This window comes from Lissotriton vulgaris, chromosome 10, assembly GCF_964263255.1.
Source record: "Lissotriton vulgaris chromosome 10, aLisVul1.2, whole genome shotgun sequence".
NCBI classification, from domain to species: domain Eukaryota; kingdom Metazoa; phylum Chordata; class Amphibia; order Caudata; family Salamandridae; genus Lissotriton; species Lissotriton vulgaris.
In genome coordinates, this window is record NC_141698.1 from 1,156,616,963 (window position 1) to 1,156,633,229 (window position 16,267).

At 48.0% G+C, this 16,267-nt stretch overlaps 1 protein-coding gene across 1 annotated transcript in view; it reads right to left on the bottom strand.

Annotated features, from left to right (window-relative positions):
- The window catches only part of LOC147689506 (fatty acyl-CoA hydrolase precursor, medium chain-like), a 332,562-nt gene that overhangs the window by 60,325 nt on the left and 255,970 nt on the right, over positions 1 to 16,267 (bottom strand). The window contains exons 8-9 of the mRNA XM_086942263.1: positions 12,392 to 12,532; positions 10,596 to 10,676 (exon numbers count right to left, since the gene is read on the bottom strand). Of these exons, the coding sequence (XP_086798389.1) occupies positions 10,596 to 10,676; positions 12,392 to 12,532 (222 nt within the window). The remainder of the gene's footprint in view (positions 1 to 10,595; positions 10,677 to 12,391; positions 12,533 to 16,267) is intronic.

The following is a 16,267-nucleotide window of genomic DNA, read 5'->3' on the forward strand; positions in this document are numbered from 1 at the left end:
TCACATGAAGTAAAGTAAAAATATACAGGCAGAATACGCAATTAAAAAACATCTACATATAAATAGTGGGACTAATATAAAAGAAAGACTCTCGACAAAAGCACAAATTATCCCTCCATGCTTTTCCTGAATTTGATTGCAAGTTTTAAAAAATTACATACAAACAAAGTGCAGTCACTACTTAGTAGTTGGAGATAATAAAGTGCTGGTCGTATTTGTGCAAAATTCAGCTGTTTGAGTATAGGTTTTAGGTATAATTTCCTAGGTACCAAATAAAAAGGGCAGATGAATAAAAAGTGTGCCAAATCTTGCGGAGAATTATCGTCGCAGCCGCAAGATGGCAACACTTGGCCTCGATGGGCCCCCCTCGGTACTGCCAATAAAAGGTGAAATAAGTCTCAGTTGGCTGTCTTAAGGGAGATTGGCTGCAGTCCCTGACCAATAGGGGCAGTGTGTAGCAGGGTCAGTCCTATAGAGAGGGTTGGCTACAGGGCCTGACCTGCGCCCATGACCTGTGGCCGATGGGTGTGTGCAGCGTGGAGTTGGCTGCTTGTGGGGAGTTGGCCACAGGGCATGGCCGCTGGCCAGGTCTTGTGGACAACTCTGCGGCACACATAGCCAAAGACCATGCCTGGTGAAGGGCTGGCTACTAGTGTGGGGGGGGATTGACTTTATGCATGGTGATAAAATATTCGTTTATGTAAAAAAAAACTAGAAATCCACTAAAAACATTTCAATGACATCGTAACATTTTAAAGTAAAAAACACTGAAATTCACCAGTTATATTTTTTTCTAGAAACTATGGGCCAGATGTACGACCCTTTTTTGCGGCCGCAAACAGGAGATCCTCCCATTTGGGGACGCAATAAAGGGTAATGGCAGGTGCAAATGCTATTTTGCGAGTCACTGACTCGCCAAATAGCATTTGTGACCTTGGCTATTAGGAAGGGGCGTCCCTTTCAAATAGTGAGCCACCATGCCATGAACTATTGTTTTGTGGCCGCAAAACACTCGCAGTTTACCACCTACTTCAAGTAGGTGGTAAATCTCTCGCAAACGGGGAACCCTTCCCCTTTGTGAGTATGAGAGAAAATATTTTTTAAGAGCAAGCAGTGGTCCCAGGGACCACTGCCTTCCTTAAAAAAATGAAACTGAAAAGTTTCCTTTTTCTTCTTAAAATGCATCCTGTTTTCCTTCATGCACACAGACATGGTGATCTGCTGTGCCCAGCAGGCCACCATCCCTGTGAGTGCTGGCCATTCCCAACGAGGTTGCAAATTGCGACTGCCTCTTGAATATTAACGAGGCATGCCATTTGCGACCCCATTGGGAATCCAATGGGAATCGCAAACAGTGTCTGAGACACCGTCGTAAAATTCACATTTGCGAGTTGAAATTTGCGAGTATTAATCTGATGCAATTTGCAACTCTCAAATGTGAATGTTTGGACATCTGGCCCTATTACTCTATAGCTCGTGCCCTCTCCATGCACAGCCAATTAAATCATACATTACATCACTCATGAAATGATTGATAATATCACTGCAACATGCGCAATGACATCGGTGAAAACTGTGCATGGCAGGCACGCGAGTACATGTATGTGTTCTGACCTACGGGTACACGTGGAGGCCTGTAACAGTCTTGCTATGGCTGCTGCATTCGTGGGTCATGTTTTGTTAGTTTATTTGTTGATCACAGAACTGCACAATGTCTTGGTACAGTAGAGACAGAACTCAAAAAGACTCAAATAAAGGAATCAATAGGGAGAGTGTTGGAAATAAACCTTCTCAGTACATGTCCCATAAAGGAAGCGAGGGGCAGTGTGTTCCAGACACAAAAGGTGAGGGGGTGGCGGGTGAAAAACAATGGATTGGAATGCTTCCAATTGTGAATGCCAGTGGTTTAGGTTATTTCAAGCATCCCTCCCGTCAACCTTTGTGTGTTTGATGTAACAGCCTCAGTGGCCAAGGGCAGCCTAGATATGGGTCCCTCGCCCACTGTGCCACTGGACCCCAGCTATACCTCCCTCATGAGGCCTAACCCGGCTGGCACCGGTCTTCGGTTGCTCTGGCCGCTTCTGAGGGAGCCTCGTCTGGTATTTTGGGATGGACTGTCCGCACGAGGGGAAAGGTCGGTCCTGATTTGCATAAGGCGTCCTTTGTCTGCAGTGGCATGGTGGGTGGAAAACGATGGGTTGGAATGCTACGTAGAGCAATAACCAGTGATTGGACTGGTTGCAAGCCGTCCTCCCACCACCTTCTGTGGGTTTGAACACAGGACACCCTGACAGTGGCACAGGCAGGCCTGAGAGCAAGTCCATTAAATCACCTTCCAAACAGCCTTGATCACCGAAGGAGCCTGCTATGAAGATGGACATCTCAAAAGGTATCCTGTCTTTATCTTCATGAGCATCATTCTGTGCTAGAAATGGTACCAAGACACAAAGAATCGCAATCACACCCCTATGCTTCCTTGTTCATCCACCAACTGTACAAACACGATGCGGCCACACCTGCTTCAGGGCTGAAGGGGCCACACCCGCTGTTTGTGAGGCCACCGCTGGCTCCCTGCACCTGTCTGTTTGAGCTCTTGTCTGAGTGTGTTGTCATGCACTTGTCATGTTATGGGCACCCTTAGCTTGACAGGAAGGGACCACCTTTACATACAACTCTCTCACTGAAGCCCCTTGGCGGGGGGTGCCACAGTGGCGAGTCCTTGGAAAACTAGCAGGTAAGAGTGTGGTAAGTGTGCGTGGGCACACCCATCTGACTTAGGGCCATATTATCAAGAAAAGGCGATACATTATCGCCGCTGTTATCGGCAGGAAACTGTGGGTAAAGCGGCGATAATGGGCTTGCTAATATGCCCTTGTGAATTACCATAGAAGCCCATGTTAACACCAGAACCTGGGCTTCTATGGAAATTCCCAAGGGCATATTATCAAGCACATTATTGCCGCTTTAGCTGCAGTTTCCTGCCGATAAAAGCGGAGATAATGTATCGCCCTTTCTTGATAATATGGGCCTAAGATATCACAGATGTGTGTAGATCTGGGACAGCCTGCTCTCTGCAGAGTGTCCTGCTGCTAAAGTGTGTTGCAGAAAGGTACAGGTTGGATAGAGCCCCCAGCCTTAGGAGTTTGTTGGTATTTCTACCTGGACTACCCCATGGGATGAAGAAGGAAGACCCTTGTTGACATGAGCTTGACCTTCTAGCACTAGGCACAGATATGTCAACCACCCTCTCAGATCCAAGGCTCTACACTTATTTCAATCCGGCTCTCAAAGCAGAGGTGGCCATTTATAAACTGGACCAACACGTATAGGGTTTTCACCAAGTGATTAATATAAATAAATCAGAGATACTAAACCTCAATTCCGAAAGCAGACTCAAGACCTGCACCTTGGTTATATGGGCTTCAAAACATATCACCCACTTAGGGGTCAAATTAACAGCGCTCATACCAGATGTCTATGAAAGTAGGGTTCTCCCCTTTTTAGCAGATGTCAGGGGAGACCTACAGAAGTAGATGAAACTATTGGATAGAGAGAAACAATCAGCTCACAATGAATATTTTATCATGACTTCTGCATATGCACAAGCGCTCGTATCGGGGCAGGGGGACGGGGACGAGGAGACAAATAGAAAAAGAATAAAACAAAACTTAACGTCTGCCCTGCTGCCCTCCAGTATTACGACGGGCTCTTGTGCTCCTCTTCACTGCAGGCGGGCACAGTCTCCTAGCCTACCCTGCAGCCAATCCTGGAGCTGCTTTCATGAAAGAGCAGCTTCAGGATTGGCCTGAGCACCGAGGATTTGCGCTCCAGGACAGACCTGGAGTCAGTGCTTGCGCTCTCCCCAGCTCAGCGATGCAGCTGGGTTGGAGAGACTTCAGTGCCCAAGTGGTTCAGCCGGCCTGGGACAGCCAGCCAAACCCGCATGTCCAGTGAAGGCAGTGTCCAGCACCCCCCACCCAGTCTGTCACCGCCCCGCCCCACACCCAAGCCTGAGCACAGCAAAAAATAAAACAATAATAACATGGATTTTAAACCAGCTTTATTATCGGTTTATTTTTTACATTTTTTAAAGTGCTGCGGGGGGGCTGACACTCTTCCGTCCTGATGGAGGAGTCGCCACTGTCTCGATGTTCCAGACCCGTCCATTGATATATTAAATCCCTCTCTGGCCACCTGAAAGGTCTCTCCCTGAAATGCGTCTCTAGCGGGGGAAGCCAAGCGTGGCCTACAGAGTCCCATGCACACCAAGGGCCCTATTTATGAGAGCCCGGCGTCACTTTTGCACTAAGTAATGTGGCACTTGCGAGATGCAGATCTCTCATAAAGATTTATGATGCCACGCAAAGCCGACCAACGTGGCTTCGTGTGCCCTCATAGATATGGAGCAAGGGAGCGCAGCACAGATCGCTGCATTGCCTTGCTCTGTGTGAAAGAGGCGCTACATGGGCGTTGCGGTGGGGGTTTGCACGCAACACCAAGGGAATTTGACACTACCCTAGTGCCCCTTCCTGCTCAAAACAAAATCCCCCCAGCAACAGAGGCCCCCTTGCACCATGTTGCAATCCGCGCTAGGATGGCAAAACAGCCCCTGCGACCAAAATCCCATAAAGAAGCCCCCGAGGGGGAAGGAAGGACCAGCCTTTTCAGACATCTACTGCTACCATGATGCTTACAGCGCTGCATCCGAGCAGTCGGGACACACAGAGTCCAAGGAGGCCGGGGTCCGTATGGATAGGACCGGCGGTACGGGATCCAAGAGGATGAGTCCTCCTATGAGTGCTTCTTTCACAGCCTGGGATCCCCCTCTCCACACAGACCCACGTGTCAACCCCCTTCACACACGGACTCGCAATGGGATCTTTTGAGGTATGGAACAGGGAGCCCGGAGACCACAGATGTGTGTGGGAAGTGAAGGTAAAGCATTCACTGAAGGTAAAAGAGATTTCAAACTTGGTAAAGCGGAAAGAGTATGATACGCACAGCGGCCCCATCGGCCAAGGCACCCGTTAATGACAGAAGCGGCTACCAGAGGCTTAACCCCAGTAGAACACTTTCAATCAATCAATCAATCTGAACATTTGTAAAGGGCACTACACATTTGTGAGGGTCTCAAGGCGCTGGGGGTGAGGGGTGCTGCTAGTGCTCGATTAGCCAGGTCTTGAGTAGCCTCCTGAAGGTTAGTAGGTCTTCAGTCTGCCGTAGGAGGATGGGGAGGGTGTTCCAGGTCTTGGCGGCGAGGTGGGAGAAAGATATGCGGCCGGTGGTTGCTCTTCAGATGCGGGGGACGGTGGAGAGGGCAAGGTCGGCGGAGCTGGCGGTTCAGGGTGTAGAAGGTGAGTCGTCTGTTGAGGTATGCAGGTCCGGTTTTTGAGAGTGCCTTGTGAGCATGGGTGAGGAGCTTGAAGGTGATTCTCTTGTTAACTGGAAGCCAGTGCAGGTCTCTGGGTGGGGTGTGATGTGGCGGTGGTGAGGGATGTCGAGGATCAGGCGTGCCGAGGCGTTCTGTATGCGTTGAAGTCGTTTCAGAAGTTAGGCTGAGGCTCCTGCATAGAGGGCGTTTCCGTAGTCCAGCTTGTTGCTGACGAGGATCTGGGTGACCGTTCTTGTTCCGGTGGGAATCCACCTGTAGATTTTGCGGAGCATGCGGAGGGTGTTGAAGCAGGATGAGATGGGGTTGACGTGCTTGGTCATGCAGAGTGATGAGTCGAGGATGAATCCCAGGTTGCATGCATGTTCTGTGGGTGTCGGTGCTTCTCCCAGTACAGTCGGCCACCAGGGGTCGTTCAGGCTGAGGGGGTGGAGCCGAGGATGAGGACCTCCATCTTGTCCAAGTTCACCTTCAGACGGCTGTTCTTCATCCACTCGGCGATGGACTTCATTCCTTCGTAGAGGTTGGTTTTGGTGGTCCTTGGTGAGAGAGAGGATCAGCTGGGTGTCGTCAGCGTAAGAGATGATGTTGAGGTTGTGCAGTCAGGTGACATGGGCGAGTGGTGCCATGTGGATGTTGAAGAGTGTTGGACTGAGGGATTATTCTTGGGGTACGCCACAGATGATCTCGGAGGCTGCAGACTGGAAAGGGAGAGACGGAAGCTCTGGGTTCTGCCAGAGATGAAGGAGGTGGTCGGTTCCAGAACCTTGTCTCGGATCACTGCGTTGTGGAGTCGTGTGCTTAGGGTCAAAGAAGGCTGATAGGTCCAGGAGGATGAGGGCTGAGGTTTTGCTGTTGTCCAGCAGGGCCCAGATGTCATCGGTGGCGGCGATGAGGGTGGTTTCAGTACTGTGGTTGCTGCGGAAACTGGACTGGGGTGGGTCCAGGATGTTGTTCTCTTCGAGGTAGCAGGTCAGTTGTCCATTGTCGGTATTCTTGATGACCTTCGCTGGGAATAGGAGCAGGGCGATGGGACGGAACTTCTTGAGGTCCTTTGGATCTCGGCCTGCTTTTAGCTTTCCGGGAAGGCTGCTGTCTCGAAGGAGTTGTTGGTGGCCTTGCGGAGGTGGGGTGCGATGGTATCGCTAGCATTGTTGAAGATGTGGTGTGGGCATGGGTCTGACAGAGAGCCGGAGTGGATGGTGTTCATGATTTTGATAGTGTCATCGTCATTTATGTTGGTCCAGGTGAGCAGGAGATCGATCCGGGTGGTGACAGTGGGGTCTGAGGTGTCAGTGGCTGTCAGGGCGGCCCGGTTGCTGAAGCTGTCGTGGATGTCTGCGATCTTGCGATGGAAGAAGGTGGTGAGGGAGTCGCACAGGGCTTGCGACAGCGGGATGTCGTTGGTGTTGGAGCTAGGGTTGGAGAGTTCCTTCACGGTGTTGAAGAGCTCTTTGCTGTTGTGCGCTTGTTGTCGAGGCGGTTCTTGAAGGAGGCCCTTTTGGTGGATCTGGTGAGGTGATGGTGTCTGCGGATGGCGTTCTTGTGTGCTGCGTAGCTGTCCGGTGTCTGTTCGCGGTGCCATTTCTTCTCTAGTTTTCGACAGGTTTGCTTGGAGGCCCGGAGGTCCGCGATGAACCAGCTGGCTTTCTTGTTAGTGTGTCTGTTGGAGGGTTTCTTGATCGGGGTGAGAGTGTTGGCGCAGTTGTCGATACATCGCCTGAGGTTGCGGGCGGTGGTGTTGGAGTCGTGGGGTTGGCGGGTGGGCTTCCGGCGAGGGTGGTGTTTAGTGGTGTTTGCTCCAGCAGCCGTGATGCATCTGTAGGGTGCGGTGGTGCGTGGTGGGTTTCCGGAAGGTGAAGTGGATGCAGCGATGGTCGGTCAAGTGGAGTTTGGTGGTGTGGTTGAAGGAGACGTGGGTGCTTCCGGTGAAGATGGGGTCAAGTGAGTTGCGGGCTGAGTGGGTGGGTGTTGTGACAAGCTGTCTGAGTCCGAGGTTGGGGAGATTGTCAATCAGGGTGGTAGAGTTGGTGTCGTTGTTGTTCTCGAGGTGGAAGTTCAGGTCTCCGAGGAGGATGTAGTCTGTGGAGACAAGGGCGTGCGTGCTGACGAAGTCGGCGATGGAGTCGCTGAACTGAGGCTGGGGTCCGGAGGGTCTGTAGACGAGAGTTCCTCTGAGGGTAGTGTTAGGGTCAGTCTGGATCTGGAAGTGCAGGTGGTCGGCGGTGTTAAGGGTGTCGTCGTGCTGGTTGAGACCCTGAGGGTCTTTGCAGACTAACAACTGGCACAAGGAGGTCACAAGGAGGTCATGTCCACACTGTGTTGAATACATATCAATAAAACCTCGCAAGACTCACCCTGATATGGAGAAGGGGAGAAGGGGAGGTCACTTGTCAAATAAGCCCGCTCAGAGCGCCAATTAATACAGCACAGGGAGAGCTTTAAAGAAATATTCTTATAGTATCCTGGGCAGGAGCACCCATGACAAGCTACGCTATGAGTGGTCTATGCACCCTCCCAAACTGTGGACATTTATCGCTGTCAGCCCTTCATGCTGGAGGACGAGGGATCTACCACATGCATGGTGGCACTGCCCCAGCAGGAGGACCCTTGGGAACAAAACATTTTCTACCTCTATTTGGGATAAGGACGCAAGACCTGGAGTATCAATCAAGAGGTGACAAATGGACAGCCTGCACTGCTTGGAAACCACAGAAAGGGCTATTGTGGCCCCTGGGAGAAAAACGATGCCCCAGATACCATTCAATAGCACTCCTGCCGGCAGCAGATCCGGTGATGGAAATAGTGACACTAAACTAGAAATGGCCAGAGACTTCACAGCCCTCTGGGAACCCCCGATGGACCCTCCCTTAGAAGGGGACTCCCTAAAGCCTACCTGCCACGACTGAGGCCCTGCAGCTGCTGCGAACTAGAAGTCCCATGTCACTGTTGGTGCTGAGAAAGAGAGGCTGCATGTCTATTCGGGCTGGACTGTTCCCATGAGGCACAGCGTCAAGGCTGATTTGCATATGGCCATGTCTGAACTGGGGTGGTGTGGAGTGTAAAAAAACTATGGATTTAGGCGCAGATCTCGGTAAATGTATGACATTGTTCTGCATTCTGTCCATCAATTGTTGTTTTTGCATTTGTCACCCCGAGTGGGCTGGGTATGCTCAGACGTGAGTCCCAGGCTCTCCACACCACTGGAGTCAAGCTATCCTGGCTGAAGACGGCTGCTCTTTGAAAAGAAGGGGACCCCTATCTATAAAAGAAGGATACACTTGCTATACATAGGGAAACTAAACTATTTGGTAAAGGTCTATAGTCAAGTGACAACATAAATATAATGAGCTACAAATAATATAATAACCAACATATAGTAATAGATGAACTCACCACTCACAAGATGATAGATGTTCTATTTGTATAAGTTTATTTTATCCTAAGAATTAATGTTTTCATTTTTTTGATTTTTTTGGAATATATTCATTTTAAACAGATATATATTTTACATCAAATTCTTAATAATGTATAAATATTAAAATCCATTGAAAGACAAACATAACAAAACACGTGATAATGCAATATGGCGAGATAGGTCACAACGCGCGTTTCGGCTGGCTAGCCTTCTTCAGGTGGCCATATATTGCACTAATTACAGTTGCAGGAAAAACTAAACGTCCTTTATGGGCTTGATTGTAAGATAGATATCTTAGGGGATATGATTCCGTCCACACGATAAGAAATGACTGATTAACGTTATATAATCCTTTGAAGGTATTTCTTCTTCATGTATAGAATTGATACTGATGCGTTTTTCGCTTGAAACGACGACTACAAGAATCAAATTACTGCATGAGACTTCTGACCCTCGGAAGCAAGCCTTATGAGCCTATCAGGCATTTATCCACAGAAGGATCCAAACGCTCTGGATACCTTTGCTGCATAGCTGGCCCTGCTCTCTATGACCCTTTTTTTGAAAAGCCAACCAAGCGAATAAGCTATAAAACAGAACCTATATAAAGTCTGTTATTCAGTATCAATTCTATACATGAAGAAGGATCAAAGGATTATATAACGTTAATCAGTCATTTATTATCGTGTGGACGGAATCATATCCCCTAAGATATCCATCTTACAATCAAGCCCATAAAGGACGTTTAGTTTTTCCTGCAACTGTAATTAGTGCAATATATGGCCACCTGAAGAAGGCTAGCCAGCCGAAACGCGCGTTGTGACCTATCTCGCCATATTGCATTATCACGTGTTTTGTTATGTTTGTCTTTCAATGGATTTTAATATTTATACATTATTAAGAATTTGATGTAAAATATATATCTGTTTAAAATGAATATATTCCAAAAAAATCAAAAAAATCAGAAAAATGAAAACATTAATTCTTAGGATAAAATAAACTTATACAAATAGAACATCTATCATCTTGTGAGTGGTGAGTTCATCTATTACTATATGTTGGTTATTATATTATTTGTAGCTCACTATATTTATGTTGTCACTTGACTATAGACCTTTACCAAATAGTGAAGACGGCTGCTCTCCACACCACTGGAGTCAAGCTATCCTGGCTGAAGATGGCTGATAGCCAGAAACCGGGCCTAGGATGCTTGATTCCAGTCCAGGAAAGACATGGCTTGGCAGTTCGGGCTGGACTGTTCCCATGAGGCACAGGGTCAAGGCTGATTTGCATATGGCCATGTCTGAACTGGGGTGGTGTGCCGTGCAAAAAAACAATGGATTTAGGCCCAGATCTCTGTACTGGGGTGAATGTTTGACATTGTTCTGCATTCGGTCCATCAACTGTTGTTTTTGCATTTGTCTATTAGTGGGAGCATTGGCTATCCTGGACTCGGCTTAAAGAATTGCTGGACCCCAAACTACGACCTGGATGTTCATGATGTAATTTCCTTATCCCTCATTAAAATGCATCTCGTTGTTTCCCTGATGGGTGGGACTCAGTTGGCAGGTTTGGCGTTTTTCAATGCTTATACCAAGAGACGCTGATGTTTCTCGGCATGCCACTATTGTTTATAAAAACAGCAAAGCAACTCACGGTGAAATGAATGCTTGATGGCTTAATGGTGTACGTGGTCTATAAAAACTACTATGAAAGGGACACAAACTTTGAGAACATAGAATTCGTAGACCATTGCAGGGATATTGATCTCCAAAGGATGGAAGCGCTTACCAGCAATCCACCGAATGCCTCCATTACCACGTCCACGTTTTCCTTATCCAACCCATTCTGTAAATCTGTCAGATTCATTGACTGCAGGATAAAAAGATGCACACAGTCAAATCTAGTATTGGTTCAGAAGGAAGCAATCTCAGCTTTCCTTGCAATTAAACTTTTGGATCTCAGGAAATGAAACATGCAAATCATACATTGTGGGAGTTGGATCTCATGAGATGAAACATGCAATGCATACCGTGTGGAGGGATGGATCTCATGAGATGAAACATGCAATGCATACCGTGTGGGGGTTTGATCTCATGAAATGAAACATGCAATGCATACCATGTAGAGGGTTGGATCTCATGAGCTGAAACATGCAATGCATACCGTGTATGGATTTAGAACTTAAGAGCTGAAACATACAATGCATACCGTGTGGAGGGATGGATCTCATGAGATGAAACATGCAATGCATACTTTGTGGGGCCTTGAATCTCCGGATATGAACATGCAATGCATACCATGTAGAGGGATGAATCTTTTTATGAGATGAAACATGCAATGCATACATTATGGAGGCTTTGATCTCATGAGCTGAAACATACAATGCATACCGTGTGGAGGGATGGTTCTCATGAGATGAAACATGCAATGCATACTTTGTGGGGGGTTAAATCTCCGGATATGAAACATGCAATGCATACCATGTAGAGGGTTGGATCTCATGAGCTGAAACATGCAATGCATACCTTGTAGGGATTTAGAACTTACAAGATGAAACATGCAATGCATACTGTGTGGGGACTTGGATCTCATGAGCTGAAACATGCAATGCATACCGTGTGGAGGGATGGATCTCATGAGCTGAAACATGCAATGCATACCGTGTCGGGATTTTGACCTCATGAGATGAAACATGCAATGCCTACCATGTGGAGGATTGGATCTCAGGAGATGAAACATGCAATGCATACCGTGTAGGGATTTAGAACTTACGAGCTGAAACATACAATGCATACCGTGTGGAGGGATGGATCTCATGAGATGAAACATGCAATGCATACTTTGTGGGGCCTTGAATCTCCGGATATGAACATGCAATGCATACCATGTAGAGGGATGAATCTTTTTATGAGATGAAACATGCAATGCATACATAATGGAGGCTTTGATCTCATGAGCTGAAACATACAATGCATACCGTGTGGAGGGATGGATCTCATGAGATGAAACATGCAATGCATACTTTGTGGGGGGTTGAATCTCTGAATATGAAACATGCAATGCATACCGTGTGGGGGTTTGATCTCATGAAATGAAACATGCAATGCATACCATGTAGAGATTTAGAACTTACGAGATGAAACATGCAATGCATACTGTGTGGGGACTTGGACCTCATGAGATAAAACATGCAATGCACACCGTGTACAGATTTGAAACTTATGAGCTGAAACATGCAATGCATACCATGTGGAGGGTTGGATCTCATGAGCTGAAACATGCAATGCATACCGTGTGGAGGGATGGATCTCATGAGCTGAAACATGCAATGCATACCGTGTGGAGGGATGGATTTCATGAGCTGAAACATGCAATGCATACCGTGTCGGGATTTGGACCTCATGAGATGAAACATGCAATGCCTACCATGTGGAGGATTGGATCTCAGGAGATGAAACATGCAATGCAAACCGTGTGAAGAAGGAAGGAAACTCATGAGCCGGACCCTGGAAGCCTTCGCAAGGATGGGGGGTATAGTAATAGATTCTATTGCTTATTGCAGACAAGGCACGAGAAGGTCTTACTCTCGGTAGAATCCACCCAAACTCATTGTTGTTGCATCCAAGCAGATGTGGGAGCGGATTGATTTTCTTCGCTTTCAGGAGCTCCTCAGGGCTCCCTTTAAGGAAGTAGCCATCTACAACTGGTGGAACAAATGTTATCCTCTGTGGGGAGAGAGAACCAGGTGTCAGTATTTCTGAGCATTGTACCCAATGCAACACATCATCTCCTCGGTCATCAATTCTGGGACTGAGGTAAAGTCACAGGAAAAGGCTCACCCATGCAAAGCCCCTGCTCACGGACGGCTCTGATGTCGCCACCGTCTAGGAGTGAGGCTCTACATGAAGTTCCTGCAGGCCTTGGACCCCAGTCATGTGGCCCAAACCAAGCAAGTTACACAACTGTGCTTCAGCACGTGGAAGCGCTTCACCAACCAGAGACTCCTGGAATGCTCTACGGATAGGTGATCAGCACTATAGGTTGGGGGGTGGAGACCCTAGAGGCAGAAATCCACTGAGTGTCAACAAGAGGTTTGACAGTTTGGACAGCAGTGGGCTGACGTGTAGAGCTGGGACAGACTGAGGGAACATATCTAGGGGTTGATGCAAGGGATGACCCAAGGGTTTTAAAGCATTTTTGCAAAGCCATGTGAGCGATGCCGGCCACACTGATTTATCACTGGTGTGAAAGCAAAAGAGTATCCATTATTCTCCCCAGTATGGTAGGAAAGTTGGACTACATTTACCTTGTTAGGGGCTCTGCCATTGGTCAGTCATATATGCTTTACAAGGAGGACACCTGTAACTGGTCACCACTGCTTCACTTTCAGAACCTCTGTAGCTGGTTCCATAAAGTAATCATCAGGCTTCAGTTGCTAGTTATATATTTCATCATCAAGACCTCAGTCATTGCTTCTGCATTTCAATATTAGGACGTCAGCTATTGGTTAAAATGTTTTATCATCAGGGCCTCTAGTGACCCCCGCCATTGGCTAATCATTTCACTGTCAGGATGTCAGTCTGCATTTCTATTGGCTCGACTGTCGACACTCTGCCGTTGGCTACACATGTTTAATTCATAGGCACCCACACATTGGTTACAAATGGCATTGTTAGAGCCTCAGCCATTGGTTACTCATGTTTCATTCTTAGGAACCCACATATTGGTTACAAATGGCACTCTTAGAGCCTCAGCCATTGGTTACTCATGTTTCATTCTTAGGAACCCACACATTGGTTACAAATGGCACTGTTAGAGCCTAAGCCATTGGTTACTCATGTTTCATTCTTAGGAACCCATACATTGGTTACAAATGGCACTGTTAGAGCCTCAGCCATTGGTTACTCGAGTTTCATTCTTAGGAACTGTTAGGACACGGATTTAGTGTCATAGAGACTAGCCCTGATATGCTAAAATAGCTTCTCCTCTCTTTCATTGGTATCTGTAATTTGGAGATACTCCCTTGTGTCCTTTGGTTATCTTTTCCAAGTAGTCATTGTGCGACGCCCCTGGGACGCTTTAATACCCGCCTCCACCACTGCGTCTTTGCTTGGTTTACTGATCCCGTGGAAAAGTCCACGCCTCTATTCCTGATTTCCTCGCCCACTGTCCTGATACGTTTCCTGTTCCTGTGTTTTGGCGTGTGTTTGAAGCGCTGCCGAGTCCGAAACCTTTACTACGGACTTATCCCTTATTCGTACCGCGTTCTCAATTTGGTACGTGCTCTCAGAAAGTCTCATTCTTGCTTACTTTGGAGCAACGCGCAGCCTTTTCGGCTTTTTTGCTTGACATTACCGCTGGGCGGTCTCATCCTTTTTCTTTTTCGCTGTATGTTGAGAGCCATTGGTTGTTGCCTTTTTTTGCCCTGAGGAGTGCGTGTTTGTTCTGCTTGAACCATGAAGCCGGACAACACATCTCCGCGGTTCCGCTATTTCCCCCTTAGCCGGACTGAACTCTCCTTGCCCCTTTATGCCCTGAGGAGTGCGTGTCTGTTCCGCTTGAACCCCCTAGGCCGGACAACACGTCTTCTCCATTTCGTTCTCTTGGTCTCTCAGCCAGACAGTCCTCTGTGCTTTGATTACTTTTGGGGTCACTAGATCCTTCCCTGTAGCCTGCCATTCTATAAGGCTCTTTGTTATTTTTTAATTGTTTCCCTTTGTCTTCATGCCCACGATTCATTTTCCACCCTTCTCCTTTGGAGTGAACTCGTTCTTGCTGTTATCATCCCTGGCCTTCACTTATGAATGTTAACCCCTAAGCGTTGGGGGTGCTGCAGGAGGAAGTTCAATATTGGAGGCCTGCATGAGGATTGCTGAGGTGAGTGAGACTCTATTTTGACTATCAGTGTGCTAAGTCTCTATAGTGAAAGTATTACATGTATGGTACATTTTTCCCTACATTACAAGACCCTCCTGACCTGTTCATTCCAGAAAACATCTTTGCTACATCATTGAACTCTGGGACCTACTCGACACTGCGTCACCGGACATCGCCTTCCTTACAGAAACATGGATGAACACATCATCAGCACCCGACATCGCCATAGCCATACCGGACGCTTACAAGATCATCCGAAAAGACCGCACCGTCCAAACAGGAGGAGGCATAGCCATCATCCATAGGAACACCATCAAAATCACGACCAGCTCCGACGACAATCTTGCAACCGCCGAACATCTCCACTTCCAGATCCACACCGACCCTAGGACCACACTTAGAGGCACCCTCATCTACAGGCCTCCAGGAACCCGCACTCAATTCAGCGATGACATCACTGACTCCGTCAGCCCACATGCCCTCCCCTCCGAGAACTACATTCTATTAGGAGACCACAACTTCCACCTTGAAAACAAACACAACAGCAACACCAACTCCCTTCTGGACAACCTGGCCAATCTCGGACTCAAACAACTTGTGGACACCCCCACCCATGTAGCCGGGCACACGCTTGACCCTACCTTCACCACCAGCAAGCACATTTCCTTTGACTGCACCACAGCTCTCCATTGGACGGACCACAGCTGTGTTCACTTCAGCTACAAAACCACCTTGACCCACAACCGCCCACAACCTATTCCTCGAAGAAACTGGAACAAAATCACCTCCGACCAACTCCTCACATCACTCAACCAAAACCCTCCCACCCTCTCATTGGACCCAAACCAAGCGGCCACCAACCTCAAGCAATGGATCACCCACAGTGCTGATGAATTAGCACCCCTGAAAAAGCACCAGATCAATTCAGGCAGCAAAAAGGCCCCCTGGTTCAATGATGACCTTAAAAAATCCAAGAAGCTATGCCGCACCCTAGAGAAAACATGGAGAAAAAACCCAACCACCGACAACATGGCCACCCTCAAGGAGGCCACCCGCAAACACCACCAACTGATTCGATCCACCAAGAAATCAGCTTTCAAGGATCGTCTCGACAACAACGCCCACAACAGCAAGGAACTTTTCAACATCGTCAAAGAATTCACCAACCCCGCTGCAGCATCTAACGACATCACTCCCTCCCAAGACCTCTGCGATGCGTTATCCTCCTTCTTCTACAACAAAATTGCCGACATTCACAACAGCTTCGAGAACACTCCCTGTGAACAACCCTCCCCACCCCCCTCAGATCCTACACCGCCAACTAACAACCTCAGCGCCTGGAACCCAATCACCACCGAAGACACCATTCGCCTAATGAACTCAATCCACTCTGGCTCGCCAACCGACCCCTGCCCCCACCACATCTTCAACAAAGCTGACTCCATCATCGCACCCCATCTCCGTGATATCATCAACTGCTCATTCAACTCTGCCATCTTCCCAGAAAGCTGGAAACACGCCGAACTCAGCGCCCTCTTGAAGAAACCCACAGCAGACCCCTCTGAACTTAAAAACTACCGATC